This window comes from Micromys minutus, assembly GCF_963924665.1.
Source record: "Micromys minutus genome assembly, chromosome: 13".
NCBI classification, from domain to species: domain Eukaryota; kingdom Metazoa; phylum Chordata; class Mammalia; order Rodentia; family Muridae; genus Micromys; species Micromys minutus.
Genome location: NC_137982.1, coordinates 32,062,762 through 32,083,488, shown reverse-complemented (window position 1 = coordinate 32,083,488; position 20,727 = coordinate 32,062,762). Strand labels below are relative to the sequence as shown.

At 38.3% G+C, this 20,727-nt stretch overlaps 2 protein-coding genes across 2 annotated transcripts in view; one reads left to right on the top strand and one right to left on the bottom strand.

Annotated features, from left to right (window-relative positions):
• Nucleotides 1-1,669: 1,669 nt before the first annotated feature.
• ERMN (ermin) lies at nucleotides 1,670-6,255 on the top strand (the record flags this gene model as incomplete). Its single annotated transcript, XM_080927871.1, has 3 exons — nucleotides 1,670-1,910; nucleotides 2,498-2,590; nucleotides 5,747-6,255. 3 exons carry the CDS (start codon nucleotides 1,670-1,672, stop codon nucleotides 6,253-6,255), a joined length of 843 nt encoding a protein of 280 aa, XP_080783997.1.
• An 8,912-nt stretch (nucleotides 6,256-15,167) lies between these two features.
• GALNT5 (polypeptide N-acetylgalactosaminyltransferase 5) overlaps nucleotides 15,168-20,727 on the bottom strand; it is a gene marked incomplete at both ends in the record, with an annotated part of 41,321 nt that continues 35,761 nt past the window's right edge. Inside the window, 2 exons of the mRNA XM_080928096.1 lie at nucleotides 15,168-15,308; nucleotides 18,208-18,369. Coding sequence (XP_080784222.1) covers nucleotides 15,168-15,308; nucleotides 18,208-18,369 — 303 coding nt within the window. The remainder of the gene's footprint in view (nucleotides 15,309-18,207; nucleotides 18,370-20,727) is intronic.

Sequence of the window (20,727 nt, the reverse complement as noted above, 5' to 3'; positions counted from 1 at the left end):
CCAGTTCCTTGGGGACTACTGTCTAATAGTCTGACAATTGAAAGGAAGGACAAATGTTTCTCTTTAGAATGTCTTCATGTCTTCCAGGACTGTTTGTCTCTCTAAATTAAGACAGGTGGTGCATGAGAACAAAAGTAAGTGATCTTCTGTTACCCTGCTCAGATGAAGTTTATGTTTGAGTTGGTAAAAAGTCTTACTGATACAGATTAAGATGCTTGCAGCTAACCATCAGACTGAACATGTAGACTCCAATGGAGGAGTTAGAGAAAGGACTGAAGGAGCTAAAGGGGTTTGTAGCCTCATAGGAAGAACAACAATATCAACCAACCAGAACTGCCCCCCCACCCCAGACCCAAGGTAATAAACTATTAACCAAAATGTACAAATGCGGGGACCCAAGGCTCCAGCCAAATTTGTACCAGAAGAATGGCATCAATAGGAGAAAAAGCCCTTGGTCCTGTGAAGGCTCATTTCTCCAGTGTAGGGGAATGCCAGGGTGGTGAGATGGAAGTGGGTGGAAGGGGGATCATCCTCATAGAAGCAGGGTGAGGGGGTATGGCAGAGAGGTAACCCAGGAAATGGATAATATTTGAAATGTAAACGCATAAGCTATCTAATAAAAATTTAAAATTTCTCATTGTAAAATTACTTAGTTAATCAAAACCAATTAAACTCTGGAGGAAAAACTGTGGGTTAGGGAAGGAATCATCAAAGGAATGAAACATTAGCCAGAAACTGGGGGCTCAGAGTTATTGCTCAGACCAAAAACTTGGTCTTGGGGAAGCAGAGTCATCCAGAAAAGAGAAAGATGTATTCCTTTAAAAGGGATAGGGGTGTGAGCAGCAGACTGCTTTTACCCAATCACTGGCAGGCAGACTGCATCACAGATAGCAGCATGGCATGCAAAAGATAATTCTGATTGGAGCAAGGGAAAAGTTCATGGGAAAATTATACCAATGTTTTAATGGACAGGGTAGGCTCCTGTAGACACGAGGAAACTGGAAAATCAGCTTCCTGAGAGCACACCGTGAAATCTGTTGCCAAAGTCGCTTACAATCCAGTTGTCATGTTTACAGGTCCTTGAAAAGCTGGTTTTATGTTTTTTAATAGATGAGAAATGATGCCATTGTCTCTACAACATAGCTGAGGTTTTACTTGAACCAAATCTGTTCGAAAATGTTAAGCTGGCTGCACAGAACTAATGTGCCTCAAGGTGGTCATTCTCTTTGGATTAAAGCCTAGGAACAATTGTGGCTCCTGTTACAAGGAAAATTACAATGGGCCATTATGGAAAGGGACAAAAATCTCTGTTCCCAGAGGGGGGGCTGACAAGTGACAAGTCCCCCTCTGCATGCCAACACAAAAGGCTGATTGCTTCACATTGCTTGTTTATGCAAATCTAAGGCAACATTAATTCTGAGACCAGAGCTGGGAGGTGGTGGGGACGTTGCTGATTGGCTGGGTTTGGTTCCCGGGCTGGTAACCAAACTGACAAATTCTATCATGTTCATTCCAAGCCCTGCAAACCTTTAGCAAGAATCTTGATATTGCATGTCAGACTGGGAGTTTGTTTTTAGGTTAGGTTTTAGAACTGTATGAACCAGAGCTGATCAAAGATCTTCTCCCTCACTTTCTTCTTGCTTCCTTAAATCGGACCTCAGTGAACACCATGACAGATACTCCTCTGACACGGAGAGGGACCGAGTGCAATGGCGACAGACCACCTGAGGATGGCCAACATCCCAGCAGTCAAACTGGGAAGGAGACAACTGATGCAGAAGAGACCCAGCCATACTACAGGGTTGAGCCCAGTCTTGAAGATTTACCTGCAAAAGAAAATCAAGAAGAAAGTGAAAACACTACAGGGAGCTTACTACCCAGAGGGTCTGAGGATGAGAAGATTCTCCATGGTAAAGTATTTTTTTTCTCAGTTTAATTGCTTTGACTTACAAACTTCTTCAAAAAATATATTAACAAATATTATATGAATAAGCTAAACCCAAGAAATATTGTTCCTTTTCCCAATAGGGGTTTCCTACCATACTGACTCATAACTTAGGCTTGTCTGAGAGCTCTGCAATTCTGCTGCTTTCTCTTCTGAACCAGATTGTTTTCACTGGAAGAAAACAGAATAAAAGTCGCCACCTTTACTGTGTTGTTACATAATTTCTAAGTCGTAATCCAATGTTAACTACAGCTATAATTATCAGAACCACAGGTCCATTGTTGTTTGAAAAAATTACTCAGAATTGTAATATCCCTTTCTGTATATGTCTAAAGAGGTCCTAATCCATCTAATATATATTATACATTATTATATGTACATATGATATATATAATTATATTAGATGAGAGATTATCATCATTGTGGAAACAAATTATTAAACAAACGCAATCAAATTTTAAAGGGATTAGAAAACTAGAATGATAATAGGATGATTTGGGAACCTTTAACCATGTGTGCTGGAACTGTTACATTACTTGTGTTTCTCCCTAGAAAACCCAGAAGAGAACCTCTTTGTTGTTCACCAGGCCATCAAAGATCTTTCTCTCCAAGAAACAAGTTCAGAAGACACGGTTTTCCAAGAAGGTAATGGGAACCTTCGTTTCCCAGCACAGTTGTTTGGCTGGCTTTGATATCACTGTATAAGATGTGTGTATTGCAGGTGTGCTGTACAGAAACCGTTCCCACCGATGACTTCAAAATCTTCAAGCTGCTAAGGGCACATACATGAGTCATGCATCACCTTACCCAGGTTTCTAGATGACGTATGCCCCACACTGTACGGGTCATCGGACTTCCCGGCATGACAAACTGATAGCTATGTCTTGATAGGCTAGCCCACTACACCAAGCTTTCCCTTTAATTTGGTGCTCCAGATGGGTGTTGGGCAGCTGCTGAGATGGTTAAGAAATAGGTTTAGTCTAAAGTTTCCTATTGATATTTGATCTAAAATAACTATAAAACCAGCTACTATATGGGAAAATTTTATCTGAAAGAAGTATAGAATCGTTAACTATTTTTTTGTCAAGAAAAAAAATGCCCCAGAGTGAGAAAAACAATTTTATCATTTTTACACAACTGTGAGAGAAAAAGACCAAGGAAGCAGCAGTGCTAAATTTCAAGTACAGTCAGTATACAAAGTTACAAAATCCTCTAAACATTTCTTCTAAGAAGATATTTACATTCAAATAGTTTCTGAGCTCAGCGCAGGACAGAATCTATTAATTAATCATCCCTTCCCTCTCTAGAAGCTGTAAATAGCTTATTCTTCAGATTGAAGCCAGCATGTGGCACCTAACCAATTTAGTTTAGGATCTTACCATGCAAAACAAAGAGGGACCCCCAAGGGATATGAGAGCACAAGGTAAATAATGATGCTAAAGAGAACAGGGAGGTTATTGGGAATTTAGGAGTCTGTCCTTTGCCTAGACAACTCCCAGACTCTCTGCTGGCCAATGTTTGAGCAGCTATAGGAAAGCAATAGCTGGGATCTCAGAGGAATCACAGTGGGACCATCTCAGCACAAGCAGGGGTAAAAGTGAAGACCACACAAAATAAATTACGTGATTTCGTTGCTCTAGTCTTTCTGCTTTTAACGTGTTAGGCTATCAAGGCAGTGCTCAGCCGTCCACCTACAGCTTCTTTATCGGTAATGAGATCCGCTGCAAACAAAGGTTACTAGGACTGTGTCTTTCAATCAAGTGGAGAGTGGTGGGACTCTCTTCTTATGTGACATGGTGTCACCAGTGAACTTGCCTCTGGTCACACCCTTTCCCTCTTAAATCAGCACACTTCGACTTTACGACAGAGGTGCTGGCTTTCATGCAGCTATACAGTCTCCTTAGGGAATATGCCTGCCAAAATAAGATGCTAAAAATATTGAGAAAAAAAACACTAATCAATTTAAATGGAAGGCAGTTTTGGGCCTGAGTTTTGAATATGGGTAAAATATCAGTGTGTGTGTGTGTGTGTGTGTGTGTGTGTGTGTGTGTGTGTGTGTGTGTGTGAGAGAGAGAGAGAGAGAGAGAGAGAGAGAGAGAGAGAGAGAGAGAGAGAGAGTGTGTGTATGTTTTGTTTTGTTTTATTGGTGGGAATACACACCGAAACACAACCCAATATTAGCCAATCTCCAGTGTACACTTGTTTACAATGTAAAGAATGTCAGGTAGACAGGTGCTGTTTAGGATGAGTATGGGTGGTAATTCATGCTTATGTCTCTATCATGGTCCACGGAATCTTAGACTCAGAGGAAAAAGAGCTTTGGATGAGAACAGACTTACAGGGAGAACTTTGTAGGGAGAAAGAAGTTGGCAACAGCTGTTCACCTTGTTTATAGGCTCTTGTAGGATAGGAAGAGAATGGCAAAGTCACACGCTCCTGTCATGTTCTCTATGACTAGGTAATGTTTTCCACATCAGGTTGCTATGTGTGTAAGTTCAGAAAATCTTCTGCTCTCTTGCCATTTGTTCTTATACATCAAGAAATTCTGGTGAAATGTGTTAATATGATCCAGCTGTTTAGAAACAAATTATAGTGCTCTAAGTCTTCTAAAAGCCACAACATGGGACCAAATGACACCTTACTCTGCTGTCATTTGGGGCAACAGGAGAACTTAGTAGCCTGCATATGGATTCTTGAGCTCTGAATATCTAGGGACCTTTGATCTTCTGTCCTTTTTTAAACACTTTATTTTTATTTTATGCATAACGAGTGTTTTGTCTGCATGTGTACATCTCTCACCTGGTTCCTAGAGGTGGGAAGAGAGCATTGGATCCTCTAGAAATAGGCTGACACAGAATCGTAGGTTACCATGTGGGCGTTGGGAACCTGTTCCTCTGAAAGAAGTTCCTGGAACCACTAAGCCATTTCTCTAGCCTCCCTATGCTCCTTTTCATATTTTTAAAATTTTGGTGTTATTTTATGTGTATGAATGATCTTCATGCATGGGTATCTGTGAAGCACGTGCATGCCTAGTCCCCAGAGAAGCCAACAGAGGGTACTAGATCCCTTGGAACTGGAGTTAGGAATGGTTGTGTGATGCTGAATACTGGGACTGGACCCTGGGTCTCTGCAAGAGCAACTAGTTCTCTTAACAAATGAGCCATTTTTTTCTATCCCCACTCAGAGACAGTGTCTATGGCTCAGTGACTAGATATGGGCTAATATCATTTATACACAGAAATAAAGTATTTTAGCCCAAGGTATTGTTTGCATTGTCCTCTGGGATGTATTTGTTGATGTGAAGTAAATCCAAACATTTTACTGAGTATGTACTCATATACCTATATAAAATACATACATGTACAAACATGCATGATCTGAATACATATACATATATATATATACATAAACACACACACATATAATTTTTGCAAGAGAAAAATTTTAAGTGTGCCTCAAAGAACAGTAAGCCTACTAAATACACTTGTCTATAGCAATAGAATTCCAGTCAAAAGTGTTTGTGTTGTAGACATTCCTAAAATCACGTAATGCTCATTAGCATTTTTAAAAACTTAAACGCTGAGATATTTATTTAACTATATGAAATGCTGTGTTTTGCAAACCCTTTGGACTGTGAAATCTATTTGACTGTCTAGAACTTATCAGGCAATGCCGAGTCATGGTCCAAAAGACACAAGTTGGAATCTCATTGTCCAGAAGAATGGTTTAGAGTATTACTCAGTATCAGTTAGGTGCTCTGAAAGCTCAGCATTTCTCACCCACTGGTTCATTTTGCTGCAGGACATCCGTGGAAGATTCCTCTGAACAGCAGTAACCCGGAAGCGAGTAGACAGAAGGAAAGAATTGTCCACCAACATCAAGAACAGAGAGAAGATGAGAGCACAGCCCACCAGGCAACTGAAATTGAATGGCTGGGTTTCCAGAAATCTAGTCAAGTTGACATATTGCATTCTACATGTGAGGAGGAAGAAGAAGTTTGGAATGAAGAAATGAATGAGGAAGATGCTGATGAGTGTGCTGAGGAGGAAGATGAAGTTCAAGTAATAGAATTTAAAAGAAAATACAGAGAAGGTTCTCCATTAAAAGAGGAAAGGCTGGCAAGGGAGGACTCCCCATTAAGCAGTCCCAGCACCCCACCTGGGACCCCAGATGAGCAGCCGGTGTTAGGAAAGAAGGGAGATATCGCCAGGAATTCTTATTCCAGATACAACACAATATCCTATCGGAAAATAAGAAAAGGTAACACCAAACAAAGAATTGATGAGTTTGAGTCAATGATGCACTTGTAAACTAATTGAGACTGAGAAATGTCGGCAGCACTAAAGACAAGCTAACTTCTAACTTCCTTCTGCTGAAATGTCTTCCGCTGCCTTATTTGCAAGATGTGCAAGCTTATTGTCTTTTTCACCATAAAACAACGTGGTGGAAATAACCACACACAAAACTCATTCTGGTAACTTCAAACCAACAACCTTTACATTAATTCTTGAGTTTCTGCTTAAAAAAAAAAAAAAAAAAACTTAGCTAATATAACATCAGGTAAGCAGTGTCCCAGAGCCAAGCTTGGTAGGATTTCTCTTTAAAATTAGCAATAGTATGAGAGGCAGTCAGGGAAAGAGAAAATCGTAGATGTGACTTTCACAATTCTTTTGGTGTTTTTCTTTCTTCAGGCCAATGAAAAGCCTAGAATTAAACCCCACCTCCATTAAACATGGTTTTATAGAGTCTTTCTTTTCATTGTAATATATATATATATTACACACACACACACAAACACACACACACACACACACACACATGTATATGTCGGTTTCCTTGGCATCTACTGAGTAAAAATTCAGCAGATATTTCTAGATGCAATAGTTCAGTGAATTTCCTCACTAAAAGGCTAAGCAATTGCCAGTCAGAATTCTGTTTGCTGAGTGCCTGTGCCGGCTTTATGCCTTCAACATGAATTAATACCATTGTGAACTTGATCCAGAGAGAAGCCTCGTTGACTGGTGAGCCATAGACTAGAGAATTGTACTGGATGGTTTTATTTTTGTTGCTGAAAACAAAGTCTTGTCTAGCACAATGAAAATCATTAAAAAATAAAAATGGCAATTTTAGCACAATCCTCAGAAAAGGCTTTACTTGATTACCACAATTTCTTGTATTAGCAGTATCTCAAAACTGTTTTTATTTTCCTTAGAAATGAGAGACACTGGCAGTCATAACTGTACTAGTTACTATGAAAATGGAAAAATAATTATCTTGGACTATTTTAGAAGTAGGGTGTGAGCTACTTAGGGAGAAAGCTGATAGTCATAGAGAATATATAATTTATTGAACCAAAGCCAAATTCAAGAAGCTTAAAACTGCACCTGTGGAGTGTTACTGGAGCCAACATGTCAAATCATGTATTGAATATTTATGGAAAGAATATATTTATACTCTCAGATAGTTTATGCCACAAGTTTTTTTTTTTTTTTTTTTTTTGATTCTATATATATTGCTCTGAACTTTCTGTGACCAAAGATTAAGAATATCATTTGGTTCCAAATAGAAAGACAATTCCTCATTGTCTGGCTGTAATACATCCCCTATTGTGCTATTCATCCTTTTGTTTGCTTCATTCTCAGTCTCATTCTTCAGTAAGAACCTGGGCTAGTCCTGCTTAGAAGATTGCTTATTTATGTGTGATAAATCCCACACGTTCTCATGGCAACTTCCTTAATTCTTCCTGGTCATGTAATATACTTCCATAGTATCATATACTATTATGTAGTATTTAAAAGTATTTAATTTAAGTTTGAATTAGTATGCTTCTTTTATTCTTCAGAGCAATCTTTTACAACCTGACCATGTAAAAGATCTGGTCCCCTTATAGGGTTGAGCCTGCTAATTTCATGTAGGACAAATGTGCATTTTCTGAGAGAAATTGAGAGAAATGTTGTCTTTATTGATAAATTTGGCTAGGAGATGGATGGACTGACACAGCTTCCTCTTTTAATTTAGAGCCTTTGATTATCCTATAGAGACAGCCTGTGTGCTTTCTTGGATTTCTGATGAGTTCTGCCATTTTCTACTTAACTTCAAAGTCCAATTTTATATAATAGGACTATGCTGTCGATCTACCCATGTGTCAGTTGGCTTGTGAGATGGAGATGTGCTACTATGGAACTTCATGAGATGGGTAGTGTATAGTTAAAGGCACATCAAAGCTATTAGCATCTATAGTACTCAATAACCTCGGACTTCAACTGTGTCCACAAAATTAACCAATTATGAAACATTCTGTCCACAAAGACTGTGTTAAGGTACATACAACCGGGATATCACTTCTGCTTGAGGACAAAGCAATGCAACCACAGGAGAGCATTAGTGACATTATTATACTTTGTTTTGTCCTATCACAGTACATCAGGGCCAGAGTTAACACCTGGATAACATGGTGATGGTAGGTGGATATTTGGGTCTGTGAAGTCTAGAAGAAAAGAAAGTTTTTGTTCAGATTGCATGGGGTATGTTAATATATGTTAAGCTCATCTGGGTCACTATTCATTGATACCCACCCATAAAGATATAGCTGAGATTTTTTGTTCAAGGTTCAGGGTTGGGAAGGATTCTGGTACCTTATACTGGATGGGGATTGTGCGACTGTTGGCATGTCTTAGATAACTTAATTATCTTTTGCTGCCAGATGAATGGGGACTAATAAGAGCTTTATGTATTTGTGAAAATGATATTTACTTTTAATTTAATGCTATGTTTAAGGACATGGAATTTGTCTGGTTCAGTATTTATCTATATATCTATCATCTATATAATAATATCTATCTACTTGTCCACCTATCATACACCTACCTGCTGTTGAATAAAGAACTCTCCCATCTGATTGCCTTTAAATAAAAGTTTGTGTTCAGTGTTTCAGGTTTTCAGCCTATATTTATTTAGAATGTAGTGAGAGTTTTTTTTTTTTTTTTCATGGACACAGCTATATAGACCATCAAGCTACCCGGTTTTACAAAAATCAGGAGAACACCCAACTACAATGAATGCACATTATTTCTAAAAGATTTTAAGTGACTTATATGTGAAACTGTGAGAACTTCTGGTGGTTAGATACATAATGTGCATGGAAATTTTCTATCACTTTGAGAAGAGAATGAGAGTTTGCTTTCAATGCATATTGGCACCAACGACATGAAAAGCACACATCTGTCTTTGTAGCCCTCAAGGCAATGCACTTTCAAGCTCATCTGACACATCTATCATGTTATCATGTTTCTGCATTTCACATAAGGTACTACTTGTGGTATACATTCAACAGAAGTGACCAAGGAAAACATTTAAAATAAGTAATTATAGAGGAGGATGAAATTCTAGAGTATAATAAATAGGAACTCTACTTAGTGATATGAGAGAAACAACCTTGAAGCCTGAACTTTCATTGCTTTATAATAAGAGGGTTATAAAATCTAATGTCAAAAGTTATGCTTTCCAATATTAAAATAGCAGGTCAGGACATAATATAAAGAGCATAATGTGTGTTCAACTCTTGAAGGACATGGGAAGACTGAGCCAAACAATATAGTAGTGTGTGAATACACACACACACACACAGAGACACACACATAAACATACACACAGAGACACACATACACACACAAACACACACACAAACAGACACACACACAGACACACACACAAACATACACACACAGAGACACACATACACACAGACACACATGTACACAGACACACACACACACACACACACACACACACAGAGCATGTGTAGTGGGTAACAGAAGTCAAATCACTAGATAACTGGTAAAACACCATACAAACTGGGGATAACTATTAACTTGCTTCCAGCTCAGGAGATAAATGAAAATGAAGTTTAAAAGTAATTTTGATGTTTTTCCCTATAAATTTAAAGGTTTGCATTTGATTCCTTTTCTATAATAACCTCAGTTGATCAGAAGCAATAGAAGTGGCTATTTAGAAAAATACAGTTAACCCAAACATTTCTTCTATGATTTGTTCTTGTGCCCCCATTAACAAACTCGTTCAGGAAATCGATAGCAAAAACATTCCTTTGATCCTCTCTTGCTGCTTCCCACTTCTCTCTCTAAGGACCAACTCCTACACTTAGTATGTACAAAGCTAGGAAAACCTTGTCAGGGTTTTAAAAAATTCTACAAACTCCACAAATGTAATTTATGTGATTTTCAATAATGGAGACACTGTGGGCAGAGCAAATCCATACGAAATTCTTTCTGCAGAGGATTCCAAGGGAAATGCACTTGAACTCAGATGGCTTCCCCTGTCTCTTGCCATTACTTGCTTCCTTTATGCTATAACAAGCGACCTAAGGATTGTTATCCCTTCCCATTTTAATGTATGGAATAGATGCACAATTCATGTCTATACACAAGGCATATATTCTCTCAACTGATACCTTCAAATAGTCAAGAAAAGCTTAAAATATTTATTTTATTATGTTATCAAAAGTTTGAACTTTAACCTCTAATACAAAGGCTTTATCTGTGAACTTGTGCTCATCATGTTTGAACTGGCAAGCATCTGTCAATATAAATAAATGTATTTGCACCCAGGTGAGGGTGATCGGCATTATTAAACTCCATATATTCAAAGTCAGGCAGCATGTTGGAAAATGAGAATTTTCATTTTGTTTCTTCAATATGACTCACATAAACTTGCAAAGGGACCCTGATGGAGACAGCACTGTCAGCGAACACCTCAGGCTAAAACAGAGATATTAAATCTGCCTCACCATTCAGTAGATTCACTGTCTTTCATACGCAGGCACTTCAACATATGAAAAACCACCCACCAAGTCTCAGAAAGGACTATAACACTTTACGTGGCTTATGCAAAATGTCCATGGAATGAACATTTGTCAAAAAAAAACAAACATTCTTCCCAATAGCTTTGGGTAGCTTTTCTTCTTCATCTGGGCAGCTGGCATGTGACAATAACAAATACCCTGTGCAGCTGCTGTAAAATCTTTACGACACAATCTGTAAAGTGAGCTGATGTTAAAAACTGTTGTTTGTGTTTTAAATTGAAGGGTATTTTGAAATTTTATTTTCCATTTCTGCTAAAAAAAATGAACCATTTGTCTGTTTTGCTTAAAGACTTGAAGGGAGGTTGGTACTGTGATTCATGGAGCTCTCTACATTTCTGTTTGTCAGTTTGGTTCAGGAGATGGAAAAGCAGAAGTCCTACATCACATCGAGGCTGTACATCACTACAAGACCTACAAGGGTTTCCACAGACATCTGCACTTCAGCTGCTCAATTAGAAAGGTCTAAGGTTGACTTTCTGCTATAAAACATTAATGAGAGACCATAAAGCTTTTTACCCAAACTCACTTCCTAATCTTTAAACCAGTAATCTGTAATCTGGGGCCTTACCAGAGCTCGTGTTCATTGGTAACCCTATTGCTTTAAAAAAAAGAAGGATTGTGGCATGCTGTAGTGGAAATACCTTTGAGACCACCGGATAGAACAGTCACTGGGTTTTGTTTATTGTTGATGGGATGATCATATCCTTCCTTGGTGTAAGGGACAGACACCTTTCTCATCATGTGGAGGGAAAAAAGATATATACAAACCAATAACATGAGCATGAACAAAACCTAGGAGAGGATAAACATTCAATGACAATTATTCACTTTCTTTCATTTCTTATAGTTTTATACAAATTATTATGGTCATTGGACAAGATGTGACTTCTTGGCTGTATTCAACAAAAAAGCAGAAGTATTTAGCAACCAGAAGCAAGCTGGTGCTACCTGGCTTGTCTCACCCTCCTCATCTTGCCCTAGAGCTCCTTGAAAATCATTGTAAGCCATTCATGAAATCAGGACAGGCTGAGAATCCTGAAATCCTATTCACTGTAAGTGATGTCCCTGACCCTCTCTAATCCTTAAGCCAACATTAGAAAGAAGGTTTTCTAACAGCTACAAGCATGCTTCCAACGTAATAAGGGAGAAGCTAATGATGCATTGCGATCATAGCACAGGGAGGTTTTGCAGTCCCGTGAATGACAGATAATTGAATGTCAGCAAGCAGAACTGTGAAAATTTGACGCTAGTGATAAAACAGCATTGCAGCAACAACAGCTGTGTCATCCCACGGGAGAGGAGGGGGGAGCTCTTCGTAAGTGTGGGAATGACAAAGCTGCTGTGTGTGCTGAAGGGTGAGGAAGGACTTCCAGTGTTCAGGAAGTTAGTATTTTGATCAAATTAGTTCTGTCATATATTAACAAGGCTTCTGTGTATTTAAGTTGACAAGACACATAGTCATATTTCTAACAAAAGGCAGTAACCTAAGCCACGTCAAGGAAATTTGAATCCCCATTCTTTTACCAAAGAATTCACTTGGGCCACAAAGTGTTCCATCAAAGGTTAGTCAGATTAAAGGATTCTATAGTAGAAGTTTTATATTCATTCTGGTCTCCAAAAAATTGTGTCCAGAGACAGTGCTTCTTAAAAACTGTTGGGGTATCAAGTCTCTACAATATTAGGCATATCCTCTCCCATTGAATCCAGTCAGGGCAGTCCTCTGCTATGTATGTTCTGGGGCCTTGGACCAGCCTGTGTATACTTTTGGTTGTGGCTTAGTTCAAGGAGGAAATATAACCCAGGGGTACCTTCCCTGAGGCAAATTGGGGGAATGTGGAAAAAACTCTATGAGGGGAGAACGGGGGTTGGGGTGACAACATTTGGGATGTAAATAATAATTTATTAATAATATTTTTTACAAATGTTGGCAGTAGATTTGAGAATTGGAACACTGGATAAAATGGTCACTGGGTTTTTATCTATTGTGAATGCAGTAGTCATATCCTTCCTCAGTTATAAGGAAGAAATAGATATTGTCCTCGTTATATGGAGGGAAGAAAGATGTATATAAGCCAAAAGATGAGCACACAGAAACCCAAAAGGGTATAAGCATCCAATGAAAATTAGTTTATTTTTCTCTTTTCCCCACATTTCTTGTAGTTTTGTGAGTTGTATACACATTATGCAAGCCTTCTTTCAAGACTGGTTTCATTCAGATTCTTAACTCATGACTAATTCCTTTCATTTTTGGGGTAAATGGGAAATGTATGGTAGAAAGTTTGGTACAATTTTACCCCCAAATAAACACATGATGTTATATATAAAGCCCTTGTTCTACCGACAGTTCTCAGAGGTAGCTTTATATAACAAGTATGTCAAAGTAAAGTGGGATAGTACACAGAGCAGAAGACACAGGAGGTTCTCTTGAGGGAAAAAACAAAAACAAAAAAACATTTACTTTCTTCACATCCAAGGGTGGATCTAGCCAAAGTAAGACTTATCTTTTGCTAAAAAAACTTTTCTTTGAGGAGACTATTCTTGGATAAAATATACACTCTGTAGACCAATGGACAGGGGCATATTCAAGGTGTCTGTCACATGAAAGTGACTGGGTGACATGAGCCACATTGTATTGTTTAGTCACCAACCCAGTCCATTAGCAAAGACTTGTGGCTTCTCTCTCTCCATATGGCTGTTGTGGTAAGAATTATCTCATTTCCAGATTATTATCTTACCTCTAATCATCAGTTTCTGTAATGAGACATCTTAAATACGCCGTGTGTGTGTGCTGTAAATGCTGAAGGAAAATTTTTTCCTTTCCATTACTCACAGAGAATCGTGCTTGTTTGTAATTAATTGGAAGATAAACTTTCCAAGAGAGAACCCACCAAAAATGCTCAGTTTTTAGATGCACTGAGATTTAAGTCCACCAGCAAGCATAGGCAAAGGCCACCCTGCAAGGCACGACTCCATTAGAAAAGTTGGTTTACATCCTTTGAATGACCTCTATAGGCAATGGTGTACCAGGAGTCATAGTGCTAACAACAGTGAGAGCCACAACCAGAGACCTGAATTCTTACTCTGTTCACAGTGGCCTGTGAGAGTTATCAGGCAGGCAATCCATCTCCTAACATCTGTTTTCCTACCAAAAGGATTACAGCAGACCCTGCTCTCTAAATGTTCTTTAGTGACACCTAAGGATTGGTGTACTTTAGATGAGTTTAGTTCGGATATGGAAACCCCTAAATTCACACGGCTGGCTTCTGTCATCTGCAGGTCCATGAAAATAAGGGCCTTCTCCATTTTCTCCCATCAGAAGCACTATATCCTCTTTCTTCTATTTCTAGGTCTGGGACAACCCTTCACTCCTCTCTCCCCTCAAAGCTGCTTACGTCATTTACCTTCTTTTAAAATCTGTGTCTACTTTGGCATGTTTGGGAATCGATTTCTTAGAATACTTCGTCCAAGTTACTATTGCTAAATCAATAGTTGTATTTTTGTTGTTTTTCTATTTTAAGTTCCGTCCTACTCGTCGGTCTCACTTCTGCTTTAATGATAGCAACTCTATCATTTAACTCTGTGTGGAGATGGTCAATGCTGAGGTACCAGGTTTTGCTAATCCAGTGCTTTGGGACCCAGCATCTTCTCCTTTTTACCTTGAAAAATACAGAAATCTCAGAGCTTACTGCAATGGTTCAGGTTTTAAAAAAAATACATCATTATTATAGAGCACAAAGTGAACAAAAACAATACATAGAATTAAGTACATTAAGGCTTTTTCGTTTTTAATTAAAATGCCCCCACCTATAGATTGAGAAGAAAACTCCCTAGTCATCTAGATCAACATCTCCACTAGGAGGGGTCATGGAGAACTGATCAGACTGCTACATGCTGCGAGGTAAACAAGAAGCTATTCCAACAAGGTAGTGTTTCTGTACAGCGAGCTAGGTCTTCCAGGTGTGGGAATCCATGCAGATGGATTTGATGAAATCAGAATGTGGGTCATGACTGCAGTCATGGGCATGACATTATACATTTCCAATTCCAGTTACTTGTGAGAGTCTGTGAAGAAGACGTGTGGTATGCAGTCCAGAACATGTCAGGACACAGATACTTCCCAAGGCCACTCAGTGCTGAAGAACGGCAGCCCAGTGGCCAGTGGCAGCTTGCTTCCCTGAGTTGGCTATTCAAATGTAGTTTTTTTTTTTTTTTTTTTTTTCAAAAGCCTTCCATTCAGATGCTATTAAAATGGAAATTTTAAACTACTATGGAGAAAAATACAGTCACCAAGTTTGGTTTTATTTTCACAGAATCTAGTGGCTTAACTAGATAAAATATTTCCCTTTACACTTCGTAGTATTTTTCAAATTTCCACTTTTGTTGCGGTTCCACTGGGTTACAAGAAGCGAGTTTCAGGGTCTTCTGAGAGGAATTCCCTTCCAAACATAACAACTGCTGATAGTTTTCAAAAACAATGTGATCCACCTGAAGAGAAATAAGATATGGGAATGAGTTATAGACTAAACATGAGAACAGTGATATGAAGATCTAATAAGAAAATTATATTTTCAATCCCCTAGGAAGTTTTCTGAATTAAATTAGGGATATGAGCACATGCTTTGGAAGACATCAAATTTTTCTCTGTCTTAAACCAAGTGATCTAACTTCTCTCCAACTGTAATATTTTTCTTCATCAGGAAGCAAGTGGTGATATGGCTGATAATTATGTTAGTTAAAGGAAAATCATCTGATGGTCACTTAATATATTGGGTGGCTACTTCATTGATGTTAGCAAAGGAAGGAAAAATAATCATGTAGAATGACAGAGAGCAAACTTGTTTATTTATTAATCTAGCCCATGTCCTAAAATGTTCACTGGTACTGGCAAATGCTAGAAATGACACATTTTGTTTGTGAGCTCCTTATCTGATAATAGAGAATGCCAAATTTCCAGTGCCCAGATTTAGTTAGAAAAAGACAAGGGTATTCCAGATGACCTTAATATTTCTCTATGTTTATTAAAAGTGAGAGCTAATCTACTTAGCATCAACTATGGTTTGCAGTTTTTAACTTGTAAACCTCAATTTTCCATTAATAGGACCATGATAATTTTAGCTTTTAATAAATTGGTTTAATATAATATAGAATAATATAATCAAAGTTTTCACCAAGAAAGGGAATGATTTTGTGCTAAAGCATTTTAAATGTGTTCTTATAAAATATTATGACTTTTATGAAACCTTGGCAATATGACCCCTGTATATATTTAAGGTTCTGCAGAATAGGTAGCCTTGGAGCAAGCCATTGAACATTCTCTAGACAGTGTTCTGTGGTGAATGACGGAGGTAACTAAATCATTTATTCCCTATCAAAGGACACAGAAAGACCATTGACAGGGAGGATTATATGCTCCAAATCTGGCACTAAAGTGAGAGGCAAAGTCCAGAGCATCAGGGAAGGGCTGACTTAGAGAGCACTTATAAATGCAAATTTAGATATGTGTAATTTTAATTAGTCATTTCTATCTAAAGTCAAACTCTGGAAAGGAAGTTGTTATCCACAGTTCCTTTCCATTTCTCTTCTTATTTAAGGCTTACATATCTTAGGGACTGCTCTAGCAATGTCTTAAATGCTACCCCCAAGGCTGATCAGTTAAAGACCTGGTCCCCAGGATGGAACTATAGGGAGATGGTAAAGTATTTGAGAGATAAGGTTTCTTGGCAGATCCACAGGTCCTAAACAACAACAAGGCCCACCTAAGATGACCTCAGACCTGTAAAATGGAGATGATTCTACCCTCTTTCCTTTAATTATTTAAGGTATTTTTCTAAAATGATAGATAGGGTTTTAAGATAATTTGTATGATAATTGTCAAAAAAAGAAAAAGAAAAAGGAGAGACAGACACATACTCACAGGGAGACAGAGAGGGTGGGGGTTAGTCAATTACAGGCTATTCATCTCTGGCCATTAGCACACATCTAGACTCAGAGGGGCTGAAATGCAGAAATCATCGATGTAGCAAACCCTAGATCTCGAGTTTTTGTTACCTTGGTTCCTTACCTTTTCTAATCAGTTCCTGTGCATAATCTACACTTACACACTACCTCACTGTACAGTCTTTCCAACATTCACTTATTATCCACACAAAGAATGTTTCGATTTCCACTGTCCCCCTTTCCTTCTGGCCCCCTTGTTTCCACCTTCAGTTTGATGGGCTAATGGAGTAGGAGGTAGGAAGAAGTAATTTAGTTGATAAATAACATGAAATTTTCTCAAAAGTTTGAAAAATAAAAAAATAGTTTATATGCTAATCAATTTGGTACTATCAGCTGACAATAATCAGAATAAGTAAAAATAAATATGTCATATAATATGTCAGAGAGGGGGGATGTCTAAATATGTCATCAAAAGAAGAATTCCCTAACCAGTGGGGATACCCCTCAAATAAAACGACTTTTTGTTAAGACCAGCTCTGGGTAGATCATGAATTCTATATTGCCTGGTGACTTTATTTTCTGTTGCTGTAATATAATACAAATAAAAACAACTTAAGGGACAACAGTTTATTTCAGCTCACAGTTCAAGACAACATCACATAATGGGTGGGGAGTTTCCCAGTGACAGGAGTTGTGTGGGGCTAGTCACATTTTGTAAACAGAGTTTAGGAAATTAATGTTGTATAGTTCTCAGCTTCCATTACTTCCCACAGCTCAGCATCTCTCCTACTGAGGAATAGTCTCACCCAAGAGGAATCTAAGTCTTCCCACACCAGTTAACATCATCAAGACAGTCTCCCCTTGGCATGTTCAAAAGTTAACCATAACTACACTAGTACCTGCAAGACACTGGGTGGCTGCTTGCTAGTGAGAAGGCAGAAATTTGAGAAGACAGTCTTGAGACTAGTCCTAGCATCTGAAGATTCTGAGATGAAGCTTATGACCTTGAGTCTGCTTTGAACACAATGGGGAGAAACTGTATGGAATTTGACATTGAAGGCAGTGGCCCTGGGGAAACTTGTTAAGTTAACCACTGTGGTGCAGACATTCTCAGCAAGCTGATGTGTTATCACTAAATGCAAAGCTGGCAAGAGACACACAGTATCTTAATCCTCCCTTAATCAGTCCCTGAAGTGCTTGGAGAATCTTATCTGTGGATCCACACAGAGGTGGGGAAAATATCCCTTTCCTAGAAGAGGGCAGAAAGGGGAACTGGACTCATTCTAGACAATTTATAGGAAGCATACAGTCTCTTCCTTTTTGCCCATGTATTCCACCTCTACACTCTTCTGGTCACCCATAAGAATAAGTTTCAGCAATATGCATGTCACTGTTGTTTGAGCTAAATGAATTTTAGAGTCTAGGATGATGGTACCAATATGCTTACCAGTTCTGGATGAAAGGCGGATGCTGATTTGTGCAGCCACTTAAGCCTGTTGTTTCTGTTATCGCAAGGGTGCAGGGTCAGGGATCCTTTATCAGGGATGGGTGCCACACACCACCCTCCATGCTTAATAAGCCTTACCCAGGTGTAATTAAATTGTTGAAGCTGTAGGGGATGGAAACAGGAAAGACCATTCAGTTAGCAAGCAGAGGCGGAGGAAGTTGCCAAGCCTTTTATCAGCAATAGGCAAGACCACGAGCACTCTGATCCAATGAGGTATGGGCACTATTTACCTGCCCACTGTCAGAGTTTTTCACTGTTATGTTGGAGAACAAGACTATCTCTCAGGGTTTCAATAATAATTTTCATGTGTCTTGTATACAGTATGCTCTCAATAAATGTTACCGGAAGTGATGAATGCTGATACTGCACTAAGTAAATCCCTGAAAATGGATGTTATTTCCAGTGTTGTGAATTACAGGCAATCTTGGGCTAAGGATTGGAGTGTGTATATCACCATGCAGTTAAGATCCCTATCCATCAGTGGCTTTATGAGGGTCAAAGTTCAGCCTTAGATTTCTTCAGTGGAAATTATCATACCTTCTTTTTTTCAGACTCTCATTTGGACTCCAGTTGATTTATTCTAACAAATAGAAAGTTATTTAAATGTGTCTTTGGCACCATGTAACATCTCCCAATTCATAGGATCAATTCCTAGGGTAAGTCCAGACTGAAGGAGTTGACAATGTCTAAAATAAATATGGCTTCAGGTAATTGAAGAGTGTTTGCAATCTTTAAAAATAAGTTGGCTTACTTCAAAATAATTTAAGGTTGGTTGATTCATTTATTCTAAAGCTCTGACCTTTGGGAAGTTTGCCATGGGGGGAGCAGGGAAGTACAGGACAGAAAAGACTATTGAAATGCTTTTCCTCTATGAATTATTTATAATATAACTGGAGTATCGTTTATTTGCAGTATTAATCATCTAACCAAGGACTTTGCACATGATAGGTTAATGTCCTATCACTGAGCTACATGTTTGAGTTCATGAGTTCTGGAGTTGGTGTTCTATCACTAAGTTGCATGATCCCTTTGTACAATTTATTTTCTGACAAAGTTTACCAAGTAGGCCATGATTGCCTTGCATTTGTTATGTAGTCTACGAAAGCCCTAACATTGTTATATAATTCTTGCCTCAGCCCCTCTAACAGCTGAAATTATAGGCCTGTGTCCCTATGACTGGCTTGAAGTTTATTTAATTTTGACTATAAGGCTAGATTAAAAAATGGTAGTACATCTTGCCACTCAAAGAGTAGTCCCTGCACCACCATCTTGTCACCCAGACACTAGTTAGAAATGCCAGAACTCAGAACATTACGGACCTTGTAGGTCAGACTCACCTAAAAGATTCCCAAGGAGATTCCTTTGGTTTTCAGTGTCTGAGAAGCAAGGAGAGACAACAGACTAGGAGGTTATAGAGTTACTAAGATGAGTTGAACATTACTGTAGAAAGAATATAACAGTAAAAATCTAAGAAGACTTGCAAGGGACAGGAATTGAAGGTGAAGCTAAGTATTTCATTCCTTCTGAGATGTTTTAGATGAATACAAGTCTGGTATTAAACCTTATCAATTCTGACCCAATCAAACTAACTTCCTCTACATTCCTGTCCTTTTTATTATTAAAACAAACTACTGGCAAGAGAAGCTCTAAAGGTTCAAAGTGTGATGGACTCTCCATCCCAACTCCTTGATATTCAAGAACAAAAGTTGGATTTTCAGTGAAATATTGATTTTACAAATATGCTAAGTTCCTATAGAGATAGTTTTAATCGAGTAAATTATTAAATATTTTAACATAGTTTAGACTAATTCTGTAGTTAGCTTTTCTATAATTTATGACTTTCTTCTATTTGAATTGTTAATAAGCAGTCATTTTTTTCAGTTGATTCTTTAAATTTATCATCCTTTTCTGTTTTTTTTTTTTTTTTTTTTTTTTTTTTTTTTTTTTTTTTTAGTTATGAAAATGTTTCCTTGGCTTCTGGTTTACAATCCACAGAAGATTTACACTGACAGATATGCCTTCTATTCTAAGGGCAACTTGGGAATAAGATGTGGAGATAGGACGAGATTGAAAGGATAAGCCACAATGCTTTAATCAGGATGAAGAAATAATTCAGCAAGCCAAGGACACCATTATGAAAGGATTGTATACCAAAGTGTGATCTTCAGTCTGCTGGGTGGTGATTTGTACACATGAATCAGTGTTCCTAGGAGTCCTACTTATCATCCAAAGCAGATACCATTCTCTACTGGGGTGCAGGTGCTGGAGAGAGAGGTGTGATCATTTGGAGCTTACTACAGCAGGAGTAGTTCTTTTCTTTTCCTCTTGGCCCCACACTTTTCTCACTGGGCTATGATTTTTGGGATCATTTTTATTAAAAGATTTTTTTTTCATCAAGGATCATTGTTTATGGTATGTCCCTAACCCCACTGAAATTTAGAAGAAGTAGAAAAGTTGGGG